The sequence below is a fragment of the Neovison vison genome, chromosome 12 (genome assembly GCF_020171115.1).
Source record: "Neovison vison isolate M4711 chromosome 12, ASM_NN_V1, whole genome shotgun sequence".
Classification (NCBI taxonomy): domain Eukaryota; kingdom Metazoa; phylum Chordata; class Mammalia; order Carnivora; family Mustelidae; genus Neogale; species Neogale vison.
In genome coordinates this window covers 82,466,299-82,491,852 of record NC_058102.1, presented here as the reverse complement: position 1 = coordinate 82,491,852, position 25,554 = coordinate 82,466,299, and the positions used below count along the sequence as shown (strand labels likewise).

The 25,554-nt window shown below is 33.0% G+C and overlaps 1 protein-coding gene across 1 annotated transcript in view; it reads right to left on the bottom strand.

Moving 5' to 3' along the window:
- The window catches only part of ARID2 (AT-rich interaction domain 2), a 163,824-nt gene that overhangs the window by 51,399 nt on the left and 86,871 nt on the right, over positions 1 to 25,554 (bottom strand). Inside the window, exons 5-11 of the mRNA XM_044228747.1 lie at positions 21,850 to 22,068; positions 18,102 to 18,169; positions 7,701 to 7,767; positions 7,357 to 7,607; positions 6,933 to 7,029; positions 6,631 to 6,840; positions 5,629 to 5,796 (exon numbers count right to left, since the gene is read on the bottom strand). Coding sequence (XP_044084682.1) covers positions 5,629 to 5,796; positions 6,631 to 6,840; positions 6,933 to 7,029; positions 7,357 to 7,607; positions 7,701 to 7,767; positions 18,102 to 18,169; positions 21,850 to 22,068 — 1,080 coding nt within the window. The remainder of the gene's footprint in view (positions 1 to 5,628; positions 5,797 to 6,630; positions 6,841 to 6,932; positions 7,030 to 7,356; positions 7,608 to 7,700; positions 7,768 to 18,101; positions 18,170 to 21,849; positions 22,069 to 25,554) is intronic.

The following is a 25,554-nucleotide window of genomic DNA, read 5'->3' as shown; positions in this document are numbered from 1 at the left end:
AGTCCTACATTCAAGAAATAATTTTCATAAGATTATTTTTCTGGGGGAAAAACAATCTGTTGTAATAATAGTTTTCCAGTACACCTTTTGTTCTGAGAGAGGATAGATGACTGGGTAAAAATGTACTAGTTATTAATCTTAAAACACATACCAATTTCTGAGATTTTACTTATGATATATTTTAAAACAATTCAAGTCCGATGAATAAGTTAGATTATCTATTATTTTCTAACAAGTGGATCAGATCTGTAGAATAATAAATGTTTTCTTCTGCTATATATAAAAGAATAAAAACATAAAAATATGATAATATACTTAGCCATATTATGATGATTTAAATATGAATCTTACATATTTTTAAAAATTAAAAATTATACTGCTTCATCAGCATTATTTTATAGTTTGTAAACTTATAAAATGTACCCACTATTTTTCAAATAACATTTTAGCAAAGCTCAGAATCCTCAAATAGAACAAATGTATTTCTAAAATTACTAGAACCCAAGGAGCTCCATAGCACAGTCAAATCTGTGAATGATCAAAAGCCATCCCGACTAGTATTTGATGAAAACCCCAAGCTTTCACTGGGATAAAAGCTAATAGCAGTCACTTATTGAACATTTACATTGTATTAAGCTATTTACATTTATAAAACATTCTTTGTTTTAATCTTATTTATAGGCCTAAATTTAATTATCCCCATTTTGCTAATGAAAAAAATAAAGCTCAGAGATTAAGTTTACAAAGGAACACATGATGGAAATGGCAGAGCTGTATACAGCCGGGTACTGGATTTGAATCCAGGTCTGTCATATTTCAGATACATACATACTATGACATGTTATTTCTTAACAGAACAAAATAATTACAATCAAAACTATTTTCCTGGTGCAACCCCAGCTTATCTTTTCTTCTCCTAACTTGGTAACGCCATTACAGAAAATATCCGAGCAGGACCTTCACCCACTTGGAAATCTTCCTTCTTTTTCTTCATCAATTGTACTATGAGAGAATATAATCTATTCGGACTGAAATCTCCTGAATCAATTAATGACCAGTTGAGTGAAATATCAGTAATTATGTTGAAATTATAAAAATTTTGTGAATAATGTATAAAGAAGAATAAAGCAGCCACAATTAAATTAAGACGATAAACTGGAAACACAGAATTACTATAAAAGTGGCTACAAACTGAGAAGCACTGCCCTTGGGAAAGACACCTAAAGATTCATTCCAAGTGATTCAAAGGTACTTATACTTTAAAAGGAATCAATTTCCAGGGGCACCTGGGTGGCTCAGTCGGTTGAGTATCTGACTTTTGATTTTGGATCAGGTCATGATTTCGGGGTCATGGGATTGTGGGATGAGCCCTGAGATTGAGTCCTGAGACAGGCTCAGCACTCAGCGGAGAGTTTGCTTGAGATTCTCTCTCTCCCTCTGCCTCTGTTCCCCCAACTCTTTCTCTCTCTCAAAATAAATAAACAAAAATCTTTAAAGGAATCACTTCCCAGATGCTCAACTTCTGTATATACTCCTTTCTAAAACTGCTCTTCTCCCATTTTGGAACAGAAAATCTTAACTTTCATCCATCCTTTATAGCAACACAGGTATGGTTAAATGCATGGCTCTCAAGTCGGAGTGGCTGGTTCTAGATAGAGGTCCAGCACTTACTAGCTGTGTAACCATGGGCAAGTTAATTAACCTGTCTATAAAATGGGGAAAAGTAAGTACACTGACCTCCTAGGTCATTATGAGGATTAGAGGAGTTTACATATAAGCCACTTAAAGCAATGCCTGGCACACAGTTACCACTATATAACTGCCAGCATGATGATGATGATGATGATGATGATGATGACGACGACGACGATGATGATGGCGAGAGGTAAAAACCTCTAGGACACCAAAGGGAGAATTAGAATCATTAGAATCCACAAAGCTTCGTTTAACCAAGGTATTATGGTAGGGGTTCCTATCTATATTTTATGATGTTTTATATATTATAGTTAAGGGCAATGCTGGGCATGAGATAAGGAGTATTCTGGCCCTTTGGTATATTCTGAATTCAGATGTAAAGTGATGACAATTTTTGCTTAATGTCCTTTGCTCCTCTATTTTCTATCTACTGTCAAAAAAAGGTGTTACTTTTGAGTCAGAATCTTGTATAAGTAAAGCACAGAAAATTTTTTAAAGAAATACTGAAGGTAGTGGCATCTTATTTCATTCAGATGACGTGATCATGACTCGTTTAACTGTCTTAGAATTGTGAAGTAAGGAAGGTGTCATGGGAACACCTATTAACCATACTTTCTTGGAATGAAAAATAAAGTTGGACCTTTTTTAAGTAATGAAAAGTGAGACTGATTAAAGCAAAATACTTTTGATAATGAAGACTAACTTTACCAGTTAGGTTATATGGGAGACATTTTCTGTAGCTGAATGGGAGAAATCTGCAGTTCTAAGGTTTTTACAAAAAAGTACTCAAAGCACATGATTAAAGTACCTTTTCAAAAACTGTACTGGTCTTGAATATTTCAGTTTTTCTAATCTAGTGGTCCTCAGAGTATAGTCCCCTGACCTGCAGCTTCAGCATCTCATGGGAACTTGTTTAGAAATTAAAATTCTCTGGTCCACCTGAATCAGAAATTCAGGGTATGGAGCCTAGAAATCAGTGTGTGAGCCCACCAGCCAATTCTGAGGCACACCTAAGTTTGAGAACTGCTATGTTAATATTTCTTAAGTATATCAGGTTAAACATGGTGCATCTAAGCAAAAGTCAGCAGGTATATTTTACAGTCATATCTTATTAGTATCTTTTTTACATATTTCCAATTAAACTTAAAAGTAAATGTAATGACCAGGCAACATATTCTTTTATGAGTCATATGTTAATTCTTTGATTTCAACACATCAAAGAACTCAAGTTGACAGAAGATCATTAAATATAATTTTAAGAATTTTGGATAATTCTGAAGTTCAAAGAACAATAAATTCTATCCTTAGCTATTTATTGATGTGAACTAGATTTTCAAATTAAATCTATAAAAAGGAAAAATGGAGGTAGAATTGATGTTGAACCCAGTTTCACTCTAGCAATAAAAAAACATTCATTTTGGGATACACTGGAGTAACACTTTCCAGAGAACCACCTCATTAAGAGATGAACTTCCAATAGCTACTTTGTCATGTACTGTTGTTTCATGTATTGCTTATTTCTAAAACTTATAATGATAAAATTTTAAATACTTAAAACTTTATAGAGTAACACGAAACTGAAAAAGTTAAATTAAAATGTCTACATTTATAGGTGATAAGTACAGATAGAGTGGTGGATATGAGTTCAAGGAGAAAGAAGGTACCATAAAATTAGTGTCTCTGTATTTAAAATGGATGATGGCAAATATTAAGATTCCACTGGATACAAAAAGTACTTTTAATTTTAAAATGTCAATTTAATATACATAAAAAATCTTACAACTATTCAAATTATAATGAAGAAATTTAGATGTCAAACTAAAAGCGGGTGAAAGGTTACTTAAGTCTTCATTGTGATAGGAAGTGAGCAAAACTTCTGAAGACAACCATTCCATAAGAAAACAGTATTAAACAAATAATGGGGGTGGGGGACAAACTATAAATGATAACTAATAGAACAATTAAAAGTTGTCATTCATGATGAGCAAGTTCACTGGTTCAAAAGTGAATTTTTAGGTCCTTAGAGGCTTATTCCCACCTCTATCAATGAATTACTATATATATATATATATATATATACACACACACACACACACATACAAGTCACAAACTTTAAACGTTTAATTTTGTTCATTTGCCAAATGAGGGCCAAATCTTATTTGAGGGGATGGGTTTATTTGTTGAGGTCACTGGTCAGTGAGGAGACAAAATCAGTAGTTTCCATCAAAATTACCCTTAAATATTCTTCAAATGGCCCATTTTATTTCAGTATATCACTGACAATTTATTAATTCCTCTAACTCTTGGTTGAACAGAGTTTCTCTACAGCCCTCAGTTAATTTAATCTTTAATTTCTTCTCTGAGTATAGAAATATACCCCTACTATCCACTTAACTGGTAAAAAGAACTGTTTCATTTCTTTGTCAAGGCTGAGAAAACATTATTGTTTGACCACTGACTCACCAGTATGTTATTACCTGTGGGTTAAAGTTACAGAGTAGGTTAGTAGTCAAAATTACCTATTTTTTTCATGCTTCATTGTTTGTCCAATCCTGTTAGTTGACACCAAGGAAGTGAAATACCCATATGATACAACTCTACCATACACTTCAGAAGGACATAGTGGAAATCAATAAAATATGTGATACATATTACATACATTTCATGTGAAGAGAGTATATAATTGTGATCCTAGGACTTAGAGGAGAGACTGAGATCATGACTAAATGACAGGAGAACAAGTAGCTGAGAGATGTGATGGAAGTCTGAACTGAGGCACTGCACTGGCAACTGAAGAAGCCAGGGTATTTAGGAAGACTCAACAAGATTTGGGGATCAAATGGACACAGTAGTTAAAGGTAAAAAATAATGAGATTTTTGAATTAAGTATAGTGAGGGAGGTTGATGATCTAAATGTATTTCTAGGCTGAAGGGAAGAAGCAGGTAAAGAAAAAGAAGCTTGAGATATAGGAACGAAGAGACTGATATTTAGAGCACATATTCAGAAGCTGACATCTCTGAAGACGGAAGTTGAAGGAAAATGAGTTCAGATGCTAATAAGTTTATAAGTGAAGGGTTAAGAAGTTGAAGAAAAACATGCCACATGGCTTCCATATTTGCAAGTGAGACGTATTAAGATCAACTGAGAAGAATATCCTCTATTAAAAGAGTATCCTCCATTAAAAAATACAGGGAAAGAGAAATGTCTTGGGAATGGTGGGAGGTGGAAAAGAGCACTTGAGGTGAAAAATGGATTGTTTTGTTAAGACAAATGAAGGTAGAGAAAGCACACCCAAAAAGGCTGAGAGTGCTAAAATATAAAAATGACGACTTATAACAAGCCAGGAGAAGGAAGTCCAAGGACTGAAGAGAATGCTCATTATTAGATAGCTATGAATTCTAATCAAAGACATTTGAGTTAAACAGAATTGACCCAAGGGACCTTAAGAAGGGTCCACAAGTGCAGGTACCAAGACATGTGTGTCTGATTCAAGGCTCTGATTCTGTGGTATTTGGTTCAAGTATTAGGAGGTATTATAGTTATGTACTTGGATGACCAGCTGGGAGAATTATAAGGTTATATACGATTAACTTATTCTTGGCATATCAATTTCCAGTGACCAAAATTGCAAATAATAAGTTCATCAGGGCACTTCATATTGCTCTCACAATTGTAAATATCTAATCCCTCACACTCCTTGAAAAAAATTTTTCCTTAAAATCTATTATTCTATTCTTCCTCTGTGCTTACTTTGGTCCTACTGGTCCTGGAATGTAGAATATCTAAGAAATTAAAGCTCATATTCAAGTTCTGCTTTAGCCTATTCCACTATTATAGTATCAGTTCCCTGTACTGCACATTTACATTTATCTTTAGTATTAAATCTTACATACCAGTAATCATAATGAAAAACATTATGTAAAAACACTAACCTGGGGCAGATGCTACATGGGTCTGGGTTTGGACTTGTTCTACAGCTTGTGGCCTAATTTCAGATAAAACTTGATGACTGGAACTTGGATGTTCGACGAGTTTTACTGCAGCTAGTGCATCAGGACCAAACATCTGAATATCCATAGAAACCAGACACACTAACATGTCTAAAATAAATTAAAAACCAATAGTTATTAGTAATATTATCAAACAATGACATTGCTGAAAAACACATGCTATATAGAATAACTGCTTCTCAGATGGCAGTCCCTGAATCACTGTACATCAGAATTATCTGTGGATCTTTGAAAAAGATTTTTAGGCTCAATCTCTGAAGACTGATTTAGTAGCTCTGCGATGGGGATTAGGTATCTTTATTTTTGAAAAGTTTCCCAACTGATTCCGATGTGTAGCCAGATTTAGGAACCGCTGATATGAAAAGTGACATCTTAATTTCTCATTAATAATTTCAACCAACTGTTTACTCTGGTTTTAGTATTTGTACCCAAGATAGAAATCATTCTAATCAATGAGTAAATGTTAACATACTTTCATAATTGTGTTTAAAACTGACAACCCACTAAAGAGGTGGTAAGTTGATTCATTTTAAGAATAATACCATTACCAGCAACTTCTAGGAATAACAAGGAAACTTTTTCACTCAGCTTCATTTGCTTAATAGTAGCAGCTGACCATTTGAAACAGAAAGACTTGCTCCTCAGAGTTATAGCAATTTTGTTGGTTGTTTGGTTGGATTTGATAAGTAGTAACAGAAATAAAGAAAGGAAGAGGAGTTATTGATAGCCACAAACATCCTGGTCCCTATATGACAGAAGTTTCTTGCTAATCTAAAACAGGCGGAATGAATAACACAAACGTGTGTGTCTGAAAGGGTAATGACTCCTCAAAATAAATAGTAAACCCCAAATACCAATTGTGATTTAATATAGCACCCCATTAAATATTTTTTCCTCAGTAAAGAAAATAAATGTTAATCTTACCTATGCTCTTTTCTACTTTTGCAATTTTTGTGCAAGCAACATCTCCCATTTCTGTGAGCATATATAGCACCTCGAGTGTTGAGATCACGAGCAGCACATCAGGTAAAGTGAGATGACAAATGATCTCTCTGTATGAGTCCTGATCGACATATTCACAAATCAAAACACCATTATCTTCTGCTTTGCAAAGATTTCCCAAAATTTCCATGCCTGAAAAGTGTGCACAAACACATATTTATTTTTTAATAGATGACAAAAAGTCTGTGCATATTATACAATGAGAGAATTAAGTAAGTACTTACCCCTCATCTTTAAAAACCTATCCCTTGACATTAGGCATTTTGTAACAGTATGAAACATCAGATGAGTAGTCTTGAAATCGACAGGGTCCAACAGAAGCTGGAAAATGGAAAAGACACTATTGAGGTAGCCCTCTTCAATGCTGTATATTTCAAATTTAATAAAAATTAATGTTTTTTAAATGTTTTTTTAACAGTGTTGCCCAAGTTTTAAAAAATTTACTGTGGGAATAGCCATCACTAAATCTGGAGCATCATTTCAAATATTTTTTCCGAAAATGTGTGTGATACCATAGTTAGGCAAAACTATATGTAAGCCTTTCATATTCTCTAAGTATAGCAATACAATAATGCTACATACTAAAAATTTAAAGTAAATATCATTGCTAACTATCAAAACTGTTTTAAGTTACTATCACATGCTTACCTCAGCTGCAATATTTCCTAACGTGTCAAGGCCTAATTGCCTTAGAGAAATAAAATGACTATGTGCAGAAAGTAATAGGAAACGAAGACAGGTACGATTAGCTGCCAAGAGCTTAACATTGCCCTCTTCAAAGGAAAGATTTCGCAAAATCACTGCAATCTGAAGTACCCGTTGTCCTTCAATATCATTAATGCCCAGCTTTCGAGGTGGATGAAATAAAGATTCCCAAATCCATTCTCCTGATGTACCTTCTATAATAGAACACATATATTTTACTTAAATTGATATTTCATTTATTATTATTGATATTTCAAAGTTATTTAAAATTTTTCTTTCTGTCTTACCATGAGACTTGTTTCTGTCAGAAATGAGGTCACGTACTTCATTATCATCAACAATGTCTTTCCAAAACTGTAATTAAGAAATGATTATGCTTAATTCTGACATTTGAAAGAACTATTCTATTCCTTAAAAACAGTCACGCAGGGCACTGGGTGGCTCAGTGGGTTAAGCCTCTGCCTTCAGCTCAGGTCATGATCTCAGGGTCCTGGGATCGAGCCCCGCATTGGGCTCTCTGCTCATTGAGAAGTCTGTTTCCCCCCTCTCTCTGCCTGCTGCTCTGCCTACTTGTGATCTCTCCCTGTCAAAATAAAATCTTTAAAACAAATAGTCACACCTACTATAAAACTATAAAATTTCTATTTATTTACAGAGAGAGAGAGGGAGAGAGAGAGGGTTGGGAGGGAATAAGGGAGGAGGGGGAAAGAGAAAGAGAGAGAAGGAATCTTTTTCTCCTTTTTTTAAAAGAGAGATGGAGGGGTGCCTGGGTGGCTCAGTGGGTTAAAGCCTCTGCTTTTGGCTCAGGTCATGATCCCAGGGTCCTGGGATGGAGCCCCACATCGGGCTCTCTGCTCAGTAGGGAGCCTGCTTCCTCCTCTCCCCTCTCTCTCTGCCTGCCTCTCTGCCTACTTGTGATCTCTTGTCTGTCAAATAAATAAATAAAATCTTAAAAAAAAAAAAAAAGAGAGATGGAAAGTGGATGGGGGAGGGGCAGATGGAGAGGGAGAGAGAATCTTAAGTAGGCTCCATGGTCAGCACAGGGCCTGACTCAGAGCTTGATCTCACAACCTTAAGATTATGCCCTGAGCTGAAATCAAGGATTGGACGCTTAACCAAATGAGCCACCCTAGTGCCCCTAAAACTTGTACTTTTAAAAATCCATGTAGACATCATTATGTGCTATTTAATTAATTGACATAAATACTTAACTTTCTACAAGTTTAAGGTACTTAAATAATAAGGTATCATTTCAGATTAGGGATTCTTAAGCTTGGGTCCACAGACTTCTAAATGGTCTGTGAAAGAAATGAGGGCATCTGTGAAATTAAATGGAGGGAAACAGTGATATCTTTATGCTCATTAACCTCTAACTAAAATTTGATATTTCCTTAGCAATTCCTTCAATGCTGAATGTTAGACAAAAAAACAAGTAATAGTAGCAGTACCTGGGGATATGTCACCAATATGAATTACAGATATTTTCTGATCATTTTACAGCTACGGCAAGTATCTAGAAATAGTGCTTATGCTCATTAGTATCTGAAAATTATGAAAGTCATTAATTCTGTCATTAAACAGCACACAATCACAGTATTCCTGTTTACAGACATGCCTGCGACATTGCCTGGCTAGCTACTGAGCAAATCTATATCTAGAATAAAATCAAATATTTAATTGATGAAGTTGTGTTCCCCAAGTTTTTAACCCAGATATTTGACTTGCTTTCCAGTATTCCATATCTGTAAACTGTTTCTGATTCAAATGTGAGAAGAGATGAGCCAAGATCCATGGTCAATGTTCTTTTTCAGGCTAAGAATCAAGTGATCTTATGCTACATAACTATACAAAATGAAATATAACTTGAAATTGTCTATGACACTTAATTGTATTACCTTGTTACTTCTGTACTAATAAAGAAATGCATGGACTATTAGTTCACTTTTTATTTCTAAACATTCTTGTGGATGTTTCAAAATAACTGTATTTAGTTTTTGGAATTAAGATTCTTTCACATTTAAAGCCACTAGTCTGAGAAAAAGTCCACCAGGAAAAGGATCAATTGTTCAAAAAAACTCATGAAAAAGAATGTTTGGTAACAATAAACAAGAACTAAGCATATGAAGAAAAAAAGATTATGTTCAATAAATAAGAAAAAAGGCCCATAGGAAATTCAAATAACAAAGATATCAGACATGGAATTTCTGATGATCATGGATAATAAATTCAAAGAAATAAGAGAATGAAAAATTTGGCAAATAAGTGAAAACTATAAGAATGAAAGAGAAATTCTAAACTGAAAAGAAAAATTCAATTTAATGACTGATTATATACAACTCAAAAAAGAATGAACTAGAAGTGTAGAAGAAAATACAATTTGGAAGCATAAAGAGGCAAAAGGTTGGGGGAAAAACCCATACAAGACACAGAACATACAGTGAAAAGTAACAGCTTAAGAATAATCCGAATTCCCGAGAATCAAGAGAGAGAATGGGCAGAAACAGTATTTGAAGAGACAGGGCAAAGAATTTTCTAAAACAATTTAAAGAAGTTAACCTACAGATTTAAGCAGCACTCCAAATAATAAAGAAAGAGAAATAAAAATGTGTAGGAATATGAAAATAAAATAATAAAATTCCTGAAAAGCAAAGATACAAAAGAACCCCAACTTAAGCGCAAAGACAGAAAAAAAAAAAAAAAAAGGATAATCTTAAAAGGACTACGAACTAAACTGACAGCAGACTTTGTAAAAAAATAAAATAAAATAATGGAAGCCAAAAGACAATGGACATTTCCTAAGCGATGAAAGAAAATATTTGGCAAACTTAAATCTTTAAACAGAGAAACTGCCCTTCACTAAAAAGGAAACCTGGCAAATGAAAACTGAGAAAATTGACCCTTCATAAACCAGTAATAAAGAAAAATATGTGAAAAGAGAGATGTGGTTTAAATCAAAATAAATAATGAATGAATAAAATACTAAAAAAATGTTTTATGAGGTAAAAATATGCTTAAAACTAAAATCTTAAGAAAAAATGCCTGGAAAGAACTTTTGCTAAGGCCATAATGCAGTAATTAGTACTTTGGTAGTCCTCTTCCTATCATAAAACCGGTATGTATAAAACAACTGTTTTCAGAGACTGGACAACATAATCACTGAAATGTGGAAAACAAAGGAAGTGAGTTCAATCATTGCCCCATAGTTTCACAGACACTCTAGACTATAGCACAGAGACAATAAATTCAAGAGATCGTAGTGATTTCTAAGCTGAGGAAACTGATCAGAGTTCAGTAAGGCCAGCAGAAATAGAATTTGAGAGCAAATTTGCAAGAAAGAGGAGCAATGAAAAGAAAACTCAATGAATCTGCAGGGGAATTTCTAGAGCTGATTGCTGAGTACTAAACTATGCATATGCATGTTTGAACTCTAAAACCTCAGCAAGAAAAACCCAGAGAGAACAATTAATGAGGAGTTATAACTGAACAATTCACAAAATAGAGAAAACTCATTAAATACCCTGCAAATTCAGTAGAAATCCAAACAAAGCCATGCCTTAGGAGTAGGGATAAACTGGTGCTAGAGGAAAGGCTAATCTATCTCAGTCATAACAAAGCTTTAAAACGTTCTAAAGGATTGGTATGTCACAATCTGTATGTCAGCTGAAAGCATGCCAGAACAAAGTCCTACCTTCTTGAAAGTCACCAAAATCCAAACACTCAATAATGTAACATTCTCAATATTCATATTTAATAAAAAATTACTGCATGTGCAAAGAAAGTAGGAAGCATGATCCATAACTAAGACAAAAATAGTTTCAACAAAAACAGACCCAGAAGTAATAAAGATAATGGAATTAGAAAAGAATTTTAAGGGCGCCTGGGTAGCTCAGTGGGTTAAAGCCTCTGCCTTCGGCTCAGGTCATGGTCCCAGGGTCCTGGGATCGAGCCCTGCATCGGGCTCTCTGCTCAGTGGGGAGCACGCTTCCTCCTCTCTCTGACTGCCTCTCTGCCTACTTGTAATCTGTCTGTCAAATAAGTAAATAAAATTTAAAAAAAAAGTTATAGAAAAGAAAGAAAAGAATTTTAAACATTTTTGAATAAAATTTTCTTTTTATTAAATATTGGCAAAGATTTAAAGGAAACTATGAGCACAATTAGGAGGAAAATGGGATGATATAAAAGAGAATCAAATAGAATTTCTAGAGCTGAAAACAGTATCTGCAGTCAACTGCTCTACCACTGAGCTATACCCCCTGAAAACAGTATCTGAAATAAAAAAGTATGACTAGATGGGCTTAATAGGATAAGAGAAAATGAAAACAGGATAATAGAAACATCCATGAAATACACAGAAGGAAAAAAAGGTCTAAAAACAATGAACAGAACTTCTATAGCCTGTGAGACAGTATATGGTCTAACATTTGAATAAACATAGTCTCAGAGAAAGATAATTATCATATAATCTCTCTGATATGAGGAATTTGAGAGGCAGGGTGGGGGTTGTGGGGGGTAAGGAAGGAAAAAATGAAACAAGATGGGATCAGGAGAAGACAAACCATAAGAGACTCTTAATCTCATGAAACAAACTGAGGGTTGCTGGGGGTGGGGAGGTAGGGATAGGGCAGCTGGGTTATGGACATTGGGGAGGGTATGTGCTATGGTGAGTGCTTGAAATGTATATGCCTGATGATTCACAGACCTGTACCCTGGGGCAAATAATACATTATATGTTAATTTGAAAAAAAAACAACAACATAGTCTCAGAAAAATAGGAGGGGAAAGAAAAAAAATTTGAAGGAATAACTGCCAAAACTTTCCAAATTTCTTGCAAAATACCAAACAAGAGAGCTAAATAAACCCAAAGCAGGAAAATCGAAGAAGACCTCAACAAAGCACATCCTAAACAAAATAAAAATCAATGATTTAGAGAATACCTTAAAAGTAGTCAGAGAAAACACATCACACACAAAACAATATGAATAAAACTGACTTCCTGTCAGTAAAAATGCAAATCAGATGGCAATGAAACATTATCTTAAACTGCTCAGACAATACCCTGGAAACAATTTTATATCCGGCAAAAATATCTTTCAAACATAAAGGTAAAATAAAATTTTCAGGTAAATAAAAGCTAAGAATCAAAATTCAACCATATCAATAATTTCATAAAGTGTAAATGGTCTGAATGCTTGATAAAAAGGAACAAATTGAACAAAAAGCAGATTAAAGGAAGTAAGATTCAAGTATAAGCTATCCTTAAGAAACTATATAAAACCACAGATGAAATGGGGTGTCCAAGTGATACAGTTAGTTGTCTGACTCTTGGTTTCAGCTTAGGTTGTGATCTCCAGGTTGTGAGATTAAGCCCTGTGTCAGGCTCCATGTTCAGCGTGGAATCTGTTTGGGATTCTCTCTCCCTCTCCCTCTGCCCCTCCTGCTCCTTCTTGCTCTCTCTCTTTCAAATAAATAAATCTTAAACACACACACACACGAAAAGCATAAGAATAGAAAAAGATATATCATGAAAACATTAATCATAAGAAAGCTGCTGTAGATAAATTACACCAGTGAAGAGACTTCAGGAGATGGGATATTATCAGAGGTCAGAGGAATGTTCTGTAATAAAAAATAAAAGCTAAGTTATCAAGAAAATGTAATAATCCTAAATGTATATTCAACAAATAACAGAGGTTCGAAATACACAAAACAAATACTGACAACTAAAAGGAGATATAAACATTCATACTTTTGATGATTTTAACACTCATCTCTGAAGAAATCATAAAATAATTATACAGAGAAGCATAACTATACAAAAATCTTGAACACTGTCAAATACCTTGACTTGTTATTAATAAATACTGTACCCATCAATAGAGCATACATTGTTTTCAACTGTGTATGAAACAGTCACTAAGACCATATGCTAAAACAAGTCTTGATAAGTTTAAAAGACCTTATATAGGGGTGCCTAGGTGGTTCAGGTGGTTAAGTGTCCACCTCTTGGTTTTGGCTCAGGTCATGATCTCAAGGTCATGAGACTGAGCCCATGTCATGCTCTGCAGTGGGCATGGAGTCTGCTTAAGATTCTCTCTCTTCCTCTGCCACTCCGCTGTCTGTCGCCCTGCTCACATCATACTCTCTCAAAAAATAAATAAATAAAAACTAACTAAATAAAAGAACTTATATAAACTTATGTTCTCTGACAACAATGGAATGTGATTAAAATGAGTAATAACTATAGCAATAATACTAATACTAAAAGCTACTTGGAAAAAAACCCCAAAATTAAATATCATACTTCTATATAAGCCATAAATTAAAGAAGAAATCACAAGAGATATGAGAAAACACCTTTAACTTAATGATAATGAAAACTTAACATAAGAAAATTTGTGAGGGAGCCTGGGTGGCTCAGTGGTTAAGCCGCTGACTTCGGCTCAGGTCATGATCTCAGAGTCCTGGGATCGAGTCCCGCATGGGGCTCTCTGCTCAGCAGGGAGCCTGCTTCCCTCTCTCTCTCTCTGCCTGCCTCTCTACTTGTAATTTCTCTCTGTCAAATAAATAAATAAAATCTTTAAAAAAAAAAAAAAAAGAAAATTTGTGAGACACAACTCAAGCAGTTTAGAGAAAGAATTTATAGCTTTATAAACTGACATTAAACAAGAAGTTTAAAACCAATGATCTAAGATTCTATTTTAAGAAGTCTGAAAAAGAGCAAAGCAATGAATAATGAGAGCAGTATATATAAAACAAAAGTGAGTAAATGGAGATGAGAGTTGTTCTAGTGTCCCTACATTATCCAGAAAGTGGTAAAAGTACTAATTTCCTATATCAGTAAAAATTAAAATTATAATCTCTAGTGTAATCACTAAGAGAACAGAAAAAGTATCTAAATACCAAAAAAACAGTAGGCAAAACTCAACATTCAGAATACTGAATAATAAATACTCAGTTAAATAAAAAGGTAAGAAAGGAGGAAGAGAAAAAACCAAAACCAAATAGGTAGGAATCTAACATAGAAACCAATTTGAAACACTGCAGGTTTAAACACAATTATATGACAATTACGTTTAATGTAAATTGAATAAATGTAAAAATTTAAAAACAATTTTTCACACTGGGGGGAAAAAAAAAAGCCCAAGTATATGTTGTTTATTAAAAAAAAAAAAAAAAAAGGCCTGGGGTGCCTGCGTGGCTCAGTGGGTTAAGCCTCTGCCTTCAGCTCAGGTCATGTTCTCAGGGTCCCGGAATCGAGCCCCACATAGGGCTTTCTGCTCAGCAGGGAGCCTGTTTCCCCCTCTGCCTCTGCCTATTTGTGATCTCTCTGTCAAACAAATAAATACAAATCTTAAAAAAAATTTTTTTAAAAGGCACAAAAAACATCTAAAATAGAAGGGTAAGTAAGAAAGGTTAAAGGCAAAAAAATATGAGCCACAGAAACCACAAACAAAGGGAAGATAATATTATATTGATAAAAGACCCCCACCCAAAAAACTAGTAGACTTAAAGGTAAAAAGGATACTTCATATGTTCAACTGACCAGTTGAAGATGAGCATAAAGTACACTATGTAACAGTCTTGAAATACAAAAACACAGTATTATAGAACTATAAGGAAAGTCACATCCCCAGTCATACTGAGTGTTCTTAACATGCCTCATTCCATAAATGAAGAAAGGGACAAAGCAGCCAGTACTGATATAAAAATACAAATATCATGATTAACCATGTTGGCCTGATATACATAGAAATTTATATCCAATAACTTCAAAATATATATAAATACAGTGTTTATAAAATCTCATCAGTGCTAGACTATGAAATAAATGAACGTATTTCAGAAGTTTAAGATTACACAAAGCATATTGTTTCTGCATAGTGAAATTCAGTTAGATTTTTTTTCCATTGCTCTTCTTCTTTTTGAAATAACATATATAATGTTTGTTTGAAGGGTAAACATCTGTGATTCATCAGTATTACACAATACCCAGAGCTTACTACAATACATACCCACCCCTATGTCCATTGCCCAGCTATCCCATCCCCCACCCCCTTCCCCTATGATCCTCTGCCTTGTTTCTTAAAGAAAAAGAAAACTACAAAAATTGTATGTTTTTTGAATATTAAGAAACTTCCCTTTGAGAATATATTTGCAAATGACATATCTGATAAAGGGTTAGTATCCAAAATACATAAATAATTTCTAAAACTCAACATCCAAAAGCAAATCATCCAATTAAAAAATGGGCAGAAGGCATGAATAGACATTTTTCCAAAGAAGACATACTGATGGCCAAAATAGACATGAAAAGATGCTCACCATCAGGGAAATACAAATCAAAACCACAATGAGGTATCACCTCACAGTAGTCTGAATGGCTAAAATCAACAAAACAAAAAATAATAGGTGTTGTTGAGGATGTGGAAAAAGGGGAACCCTCTTTCTCCGTTGGTGAACATTTAAACTGGTGCAGCCAGTCTGGGAAACAAAATGGAGGTTCCTCAAAATGTTAAAAATAGAACTACCCTAGGATCCAGCAATTGCACCTACTTGGTACTTACCCAAAGAATTACAAAAATACTCATTTGAAGAAATTCATGCACTCCTGTATTTATTTATTTATAACAGCATTATCTACAATAGCCAAATTATGGAAAAAGTCCAAGTGTCTTAAACTGAAGAATGGATAAAGAAGACTGGCATATTTTCCCTTTTATATCTATATCTATGTTTATATCTCTAAATACATAGATTATATACATACAAAGGAATATTATTCATCCAACAAATGAATGAAGTCTTGTCATTTCCAATGACATGGATAGAGCTAGAGAGTATAATGGTTAGTGAAATAAGTCAGAGAAAGATGAATACTATATGATTTCACTCATATATGAATTTAAGAAACAAAACAAGCAAAGGGGAAAAAAGAGAGAGAGGTAACTCAAGAAACAGACTCTTAACTACAGGGAACAAATGGATGGTTATCAGACGGAAGGTGGGTGGGGATATGGGTGAAATACAAGATAGAGGCTAAGGAGAACACTTGCTGTGATTAGCAAAGGTTGTTGTATGGAAGTGTTGAATCACTATACTGTATACCTGAAACTAACATTGCACTGTATGCCAACTAACTGGAATTTTTTTTAAAAACTTAAAAAAAAAAAGAAAGAAAGAACTTCCCTTCAAAACTATCCATGTATCAAGCAGATGTCATAATGGAAATTATAAGATACTATGAGTTATGAAAACATGAAATATCAGAATTGGGAGAATAAAGTTAAATATGTGCTTAGAAAGAATTTTATGGCTTTAAATGTATGTATTAAAATGTATGTATTAGAAAAAACAAAACTAAAAATCAATGCTCTAAGCACCAAGAGATTATAAAAAGTGTGGTAAATTAAATCCAAAAAATATAGCATATAAAAAGAAATATAAAGAGCAGAAATTAATGAACACATGCAAGAGAGGTGATCATCTAATCATCTTCAACATATTTGTGTCTTCTAGATTTCAAGTAATTAGCAATTATACTCACAACTCCCACTCCCCATTGTGATTGCATAAATAAATACACAATTTGTGCATCTTACACTTTAATCACCACTTTTCTGCAGTTAAAAGGAAATCATCTGCTTAACTACAACCAAGAGGCTTGGCTTTTAATGGGTGGGGTAAGGACAGAATATAAGACTTTGGGTAAACTTGTGAAGTGGGGAATTAATATTCAACTCCATATCATGGTGAGAAACTAGAAGATCTAACACCCCCAAATAAAGAGAGCAAAAAGAGTTGACTGTCTCTATTTGAGTTTGAGTTAAAAACAATCTCCCAAATATTTCACCACTAGCCTGCTCCACAGCCCCCATAAATTTGGCTTTATTACCAGAATCATCAAAAAATCTCCCATAACAAAATTAATATAAAGTCAATCTGACCAGTATTTATTTTCTGGTGACTAGCAAATCCCAACAAGAAGTGAAGAAATGAACTCTCCATCCAATCCACACAAAAATCCCATAGAAAAGTCTGCTAAAATTTATAAGCCAAGATTATAAGACACGAAGGAAGAATCTACCCTGACTCAGAACGACTAGAATTAGAATCCAAGAGGCTTATGTATCAGAATTGTCAGGTGTGTGTGTTTTTGTACACATAATTTTAAACTTATATTTTAGATATTTATACACTTACATTTGTATAAATTTAATGTATACATAATTTGGATATTAATAAAGTATATTTAAATATATATTATTTGATTTACTAAAAGTATAAAAGATCAAAAGGACAAATTTGAAAAAATATGAAGAGCCGTTCTAGAAATTAAAACACACATTTAACACATTTAACAAATGAGTCAAGTGAAATATTAGATACAACTAAAGAGCGATTAAGAGAACTGAAAAACAGCCTTAAGGATTACTGCTCAGAATCTAGGCATTCTCAGACTTACTGCTTTTGTTATAGATTTGTCATTTTTAGAAATCAATGTATAATAAAAACAGAATTTTATTTATTAGCCACTCCATTTTTTTACTCAATCACTACTTTTAAATAGGTATCTTTATATATTACCCTAAAGATTAAAGTATAAGTGGTATGTATATAAAATAAGCAACCATGGATCCTTCACCCTTGGTGACATGTAATTCAATGGTTCAATATTTAATGTGAGTTACCTTAACAAAATCTCTATCAGTCTTCTCCTTCCATTCTTCACCAAATACAGTAGAAAAGGATCCTAAAGCTAAAAGAATAAACAGTATATTCAGTAAAATGGACTTATTCTTCCACTTAATTCCTTAAGATAGATGTGGAAAAAACAATAAAAATACATCTAAGTATCTTTGCTAAAAACTATTTCATGGTAAATGATAAAAAGTCATGATAATCTCTTTTGAAATATAATTTTTTAAATTACAGAATTTTAAAAAACTTGTTTTTCCATAAACTAAAAATACACAACTCATTTTTATAATATTTATACAAACAATAGAGAAAAAAAATGAAGAGTACTATAACAGTTACTCTGTATTAGGCTTCATTTCTAGAGGAGAAAAATATCAAAAAGTCAAAGGAATGCTATTGCTATCAGGTTGCCAGATTTTAAAAATTTTAAATCTTTATATTAATTTCAAAAATAATTGTGTAATTCATATTTCAAATAATAAAGGGCAAGGCATTCTTTGGAAATAATTCCCACAAACGAAATCTCCCTTAAGAAACACACTCAGGCCTATAACTTCTTTGCATGTGATAGAGTCGTTCAGAAGAAAAATCAAATCATTCAATTCAAATTCTTAGTAACACTGTACCCTTAAGTCCCCCACAACAAAAGTTAAGGCATAAGTACATGTTACATAATTTTTTTCCTCCTTTATATTTCCAGCTCACATCGTCAGTTTATGGAACCAGACAGTTAAGCAGTATTATATAAATGTCTTCAACTGTGACACAATAAGCATCTGCCTTTAAAAATTAGGGAAGTGCTTTCATCAACTATGGTATTAATTCTGTAATGAAAGCTAGTTCTTCTGGAATACAGAAAGAAAACTATATAGTGGCAATTGTTAATAGAAGAACTAGTTTTGTGAACAAAATTCTTTAAAAAACAAAAACACATCCTTAATGGATATGTTGTAACCACCATAGCAAATGGCTATATTTTCTGTTGTAAAAAGATTCACTGAATCTTTATAATATTACTATGTCTTTAAGTTCAGACCTAATATTTCCTTAATATTGAGTAAAAAAAAAGTTTATGAAGTATTTAGATTAGAATAAGAATTTTCATTGAAAAAATATTAAAAAGGATGAGGAGTAAATTTTAACATAAATTAAGTTTATCAATGATATTAATATTAAAAACAGGGTCATGAGGAAATGATAAAAGAATAGATGTGAAAGTTTTAATAAATAAATAATTTCATAAAATAGCAAACTTACATATAAGTAGCAATTTAATTAGAAAAATGAAACCCACTTATCACTAAATAAGACCACTAAAGAAACAAAGTTTTGTTACAAAGAAAAACTTCACTGGGAAAAGAATATTGAATGGAAATATAAGATGGAAAAATTAATTTTTTTGTCAAATAGAACTTTTACTATACATCTTCAAATACACAGACAAAAAAAGACATACTTTATAAAGGATGTGTCATCTACATTTATCTCATTAAAACTCCATGTCCTAAAAAATAAATCAGGGACACCTGGGTGGCTCAGTGGGTTAAAGCCTCTGCCTTAGGCTCAGGTCATGATCTCAGGGTCCTGGGATGGAGCCTCGCATCAGGCTCTCTGCTCAGCAGGGAGCCTGCCCCCCCCCCACCTACCTCTCTGCCTACTTGTGATCTCTCTCTCTCTGTCAAATACATAAAAAAAATATGTAAAAATAAATAAATAAATAAATAAAACAAAACCTCTCAAAAGCCTAACCAAATCAAATATATTGATAATCCTCAAAGTTAAAGGATTTACTTTCCTAATGTAAATCACTGCTTTAGGTACAGGGTCTTCATAAAGTCCCTATGTAGTCTGGAACTCTAAACTTCTCACTGTTGAAATGATAGTAATACTCCTTAAATATCATTTGCTAGATTACTAGTTTTAGACTGCTACACTCATTAATGATTTAGGCTTTTAGATAATTAAAAGTGACTAAAAAATGCACAAACTAGGTCTGAAGAATGTCATGCCTCAGTATACCAAAACTACACACACACACGTAATCCTTATCCAATGATTAAATGGTCAAGACTTAAAATTATTCTGGTTTGAAAATAATTAATTTTTCTAAAAACTTCATTTTAAGGTTTCTAAATGTGAACATTTTTAACTTTATTCTCTACTAAATGCTGGAAGATGTCCTTAAAAGATCAAAACAAGGGGCGCCTGGGTGGCTCAGTGGGTTAAAGCCTCTCCCTTGGCTCAGGTCATGGTCCCAGGGTCCTGGCTCTCTGCTCAGCAGGGAGCCTGCTTCCCCCTCTCTCTCCGTCTGCCTCTCTGCCTACTTGTGATCTCTGTCTGATAAATTAAAAAAAAAAAAAGATCAAAACAAAGTATTAGGAACCACAGAACATGAAAGTAAGACCGAATTCCACCAAATTTAGATCTCCAAAGTTATAATACAAACTGAGAAGTACTTTGTTCCTCCCTCATGTAACCAATGAGACTTTCAGGCAGGGTAAGAAACTAGTTTTCACTTTTGTTTAAACATTTCAGAATTGTCTTCATACAACCTAAGTACCTATCAAATTCTAAAGAATCCTACTTGGACAATCCCAAATAAAATTATGGTTTAAGAATCTACCACCTGACCCAAATCAAACTGCAAAAAAATGAACTCATTTGCAAACATGTTGCTACTGAAAGATAAAAGCAATAACTTTCCTGAATCTATAAAATATTAAAGAAATTCTCTCTCAAACTATCTCTACTGTGCTATACAAATAGTTTCTACATGATAAAAAAAATTTCAATATGTCAATACCTTATCCTTTTTTTTTCTCCATTTATCTGAATTGTTGAGAAGACATTATGGGCAGTTTGTTCTTGAACTGCTCAGTCTTTTTTTTCCCCAGGGGATAAATTAAATCCCTCTCTCCTTGTGACTATGTGCACCCAGAACTTCCTTTTGATTCATGCTATCTACCCTATTTCGAATTATCCTGTAATTTAACCTTTAATAGTATATACTTCGGGGAAAAAAAGAAGTTACAATGGCATTGGAATAGAAGGAGGGTTGCTTAGCAAGAAAAAATTATATATCAATAACATTCAGCCAACATATTTTAAAATGAAAAACCATGAGCAGAAAAAAATTTCAAAACATATTTTCTAAATCCCTTTTAACTACAATTAGAGAAATAAAAAATTTAATCTTTTTTTTCTTTTTGAACAATTTAGTCTTAAGAGTAATCTAGATGAAATAAGAGACCATATCATAGAAAATAAAGAATGTGACTTACAAAAATCTACAACTAGCAAATCCTATAAGTAAAAAGGATGTGAAATATCTGATAACTTTTATTTTATTTAGGCAGCAAATTTTTAAATACACCGACAAACTGTTTAATTAAAAATTACAATGACACATTAGGAAAAAAACAATTTCTTCCAGATCCTAGTTTTTTATATCAAGATTTTGTATCAAACAATCTTCTAACATCAAGAAACCCTTATCACTACTCTAAGAAAAATCCAAGATTTTTATTTCAAAAGTTCTAGTGAGATCATTACTATTTGAATATTTAAGACTAAAACCCCCCTTCATTATCTTAAAAAACACATTTAATACAATAAAAGCAAATAAAGAATGCTATTATACCAATAAAAATTATTTCTCTCCTTAAAAGCCTTTTTAAAAAATCCCTAATACCCTTATAAAATGATCATACGATATGATAGGTTCAGCTTAAAACTTACTGTCATCAAACACCCCGGCATTAGCAAGTAATAAAGTGATGATTTTAGGGTCTTTTTCAAGTTGCATGACGTGCTTGCTTTCATTTGATAGAAGAGTGCATACATTAATAGCAAAGTCCACTTCATTTGGGAGTCCAGATAACAGTGAAAGCACCAATTTATTATAATCATTTGGCGAATTGAAGTCCATAGATAGCCCATAACTTTGACGCAGATAATCTAAGATAAAAATAAAACATCTTAAGTATATCAAGGATTAAAAACCATTATCATTAATATCTTACAAATGCAGGACAGAAGCTTGTTTTCCTTTATAAAATTTAAATTAAGTAGAAGTTTAAAGAGTTTGACTTTCTAAACTTAAGTTAAAATTATAGTCTTCAGAAAGTATTAAAATACAAAAAAAAGGTACTATTATTCCCTCTTGGATATCATTACCAAATTATTAATATATCATTAAATTTACATACTCTACACTTTTTACTCTCCTACTTCAAGGGACTGAATCAGGTTTTTATATATTGTAAGCCAGGGATACTAGTTCCTTTGAAATTTTTAACAATATCATGATTTTAGAGACTTTGGCTACCTTCTTTACCAAACTATAGGAGAATTATCATTTTTTGGGTCAGATTTATGGCAATATAATTAATACAGTAAAATTCATGCTTTTTTCGTTCTATGAGTATTGACAATTTTTTTTAAAAAACCACAATCACAATGAAGATAAAGAATATTTCCATCACTGCAAAAAGTTTATTTAACCTTTTCTGCAGTTAAACCCCTGTTCTACCCACAAACACTGATCTATTGTTTCTATAATTTTATTTCAAAATAACAAATAAATGGAATCATACAGTATGTAGTCTTTTTTTTTTTTAAAGATTTTATTTATTTGACAGAGATCACAAGCAGGCAGAAAGGCAGGCAGAGAGAGGGGGAAGCAGGCTCCCTGCTGAGCAGAGAGCCCGATGTGGGGCTCGATCCTGATTCTGAGACCATGACCTGAGCTGAAGGCAGAGGCTTAACCCACTGAGCCACCCAGACAACCCCAGTATGTAGTCTTTTATATCTGATTTCTTTCAATCCATGTTGATGCATGTATTAGTAGTTTGTTTCTTTTTAATGCTACAGAAAGGGTAGAACACAATTTGTTCATCCATTCCCTAGATGAGGGACATCTGGATGGTTTTCAGTTTTGGGGACTTATGAACACTGCTGCTATAAACATTCATATACAGAAATTCGTGCAGAAATATTTTTTCCTTTCCCTTGGATTTCTGGACCATATATAAGTATATATTTAACTGTGTAAGAAACCGTGAAGCTGTTTTCCAAAGTGGCTTACAGCATCTTGCATTTCTACTGACAATATACAGGGTTCCTGTTGCTTTGCATCCCTGCCAGCATTTTAACAACCAGTTTTAAATATTCTGAATCTAACATTTAATAAATATTTTCTCCCAAACAATGGCTTATCTTTTTTTCTTAAAAGTGTCTTTGAAGAGCACAAGTTTTGAATTTTGATAGAAGTCTGATTTATAAATTTTTACTTTATAGTTCATGCTTTCATGTCCTAAGAAACCTTTGCCTAAGCCAAGTTAACTAAGATTTTCTGTATGACAATTAATTTATAACATCTTCAAAACTTTAGGGGCGCCTGGGTGGCTCAGTTGTTAAATGTCTGCCTTCGGCTCAGGTCATGATCCCAGGGTCCTGTGATTGGCCCCCACATCAGGCTCCCTGCTAGGTGGGAAACCTGCTTTTCCCTCTCCCACTCCCCCTGCTTGTGTTCCCTCTCTCACTGTGTCTAGCTCTGTCCTCAGACATATACCCTAAGTACATTTTTCACATAAAAATATAACTAGTTTAGTACAAAGAGGCAAGAAAACAAGAGATAGAAAATCTCTAGATGAGGCATTTCAGAAATACATGAATTTTTAAAGAATTTTTTTTAAACCTTACTAAATGGATTACAAGTAGAAATCTATGATCACAACATGCCACAAAATCAAATTATATAGGGAAGAAATTTCTTTATTTCCCACACTAGACAACTGAGATGACACCTCTTCAGTTCTCAAATAGTCTAGGAATTTCTCCCTAAAATAATGATAAATAAGTTCCACAACAGAGTAATAAACTATTATGACAAGAAACTCTTTACAATATTTAAAACTGAATAATATCTGTTCATTTTCTATAATCTTGATAATAAAACTTCTAATAACAACGTAACATAAACATAAAATCTGGAGAAAAGGTAACAAAACTTCTGTGAATATAAGAAGAGATTTTGATATTTCTATACTGTACACTGGAACTAAACAGTTTAGAGCTTCCATGCAACTTTCAGACAAATCTCTTTCAGAGAAAAAACTATGAACCCACATTCAACATCTGTCACATTCTTGTTTATGTGGGTTCAAGATGACCTCAAAATTGCTGTTGTTTGCTACTGAAGAATGAAAGATACCATTAGATATTCAATTCAGTGCATCCTTTCCTGAGTGACTTTGCCAAAGACATCTCCAATTAAAATAAAATAAATAAATATGATAATTACAAAAAGTCCTTTATATCAGGCTTGGTAAGATTTCTAACATAATGTAGGAGAAATTGTTTATAAGATTTTAAGAGCTTCCCTTTCATTCCCTTCCCCAAGGAAATGTGATTGAACAGCTACAATTTCATAGCTGTTATGGGATTAGAAATTTATTTTCAACATTCTTGACTCAAAGTTTATAGCAGTTTGCTGACAAACTTAATCTAAGGCAATCATTCTGAAAGGGAGAATTATTCCTGAAGTGCTTTTCACACTATAGAAATTATACAATACACTTTTTCTATTATTGGCAGTGATTATCATAGTCTGAATGTCTGTTAGACTACGGGTTTTTTTTTTTTTTTTTAAGACTATGGGGGATTTAAAAGAAAATCTTTACCTAAATAAAACTGATAAAATTAAAAAACCAAAACAAAACACAACGTCCTGTATAAAACTTTTCCAAATTTAAGCACCAAAACTGAAAATAAACAGAGTGCTTGACCTCCTTTTATCAAAAAGATTAGACTCGATTAATGATCACTAATATCCTCGCTAGCTCTGAAATTCCACAATTTCAGTGAGTTGTCATTTGTCAACTTTGTCTTTCATAATTTTTCTACTAAAGATATTGCATATAAATTTTTAATATACTTTAACTTAAAAATTAATTTTTTATTTTAATTTTAAAATGTAAGATGAACAAAAAATTACTTAATAATCTCCCTATAATTCTGCAGAACTGACTGCATCCAAATGAATACCAACAACAACAAAATAGAGAAAGAAGAAAAGAAAAGAAAGGATTAGGTATCCGTGGTAAGGAAAAGTATGAAAAACTACGCAAATAAATGACAAAACTATCATATATTGATGCTAGTGTTTAATAATCCTAAAACTCCAGGCAAAATCTACTCAATAATTTTTTGCCACTTAAAGCCAGAGTAAGTTTCTTCAAGGAAAAATCTGGTCCCATATTCTATCAGTGTACAATATTACATCAACTAAAACTGCACTCCATGCCAAATGTCCTAGAGCTACTGTCAATTGAAAATGATTATTTCAAAATATTATTTTAGAACAGTTTTTCTTAATATCAACAATATAAATGTCTCTAGATAAATACACTGATCCAAATACATTTGTCCAAACCTACAAAG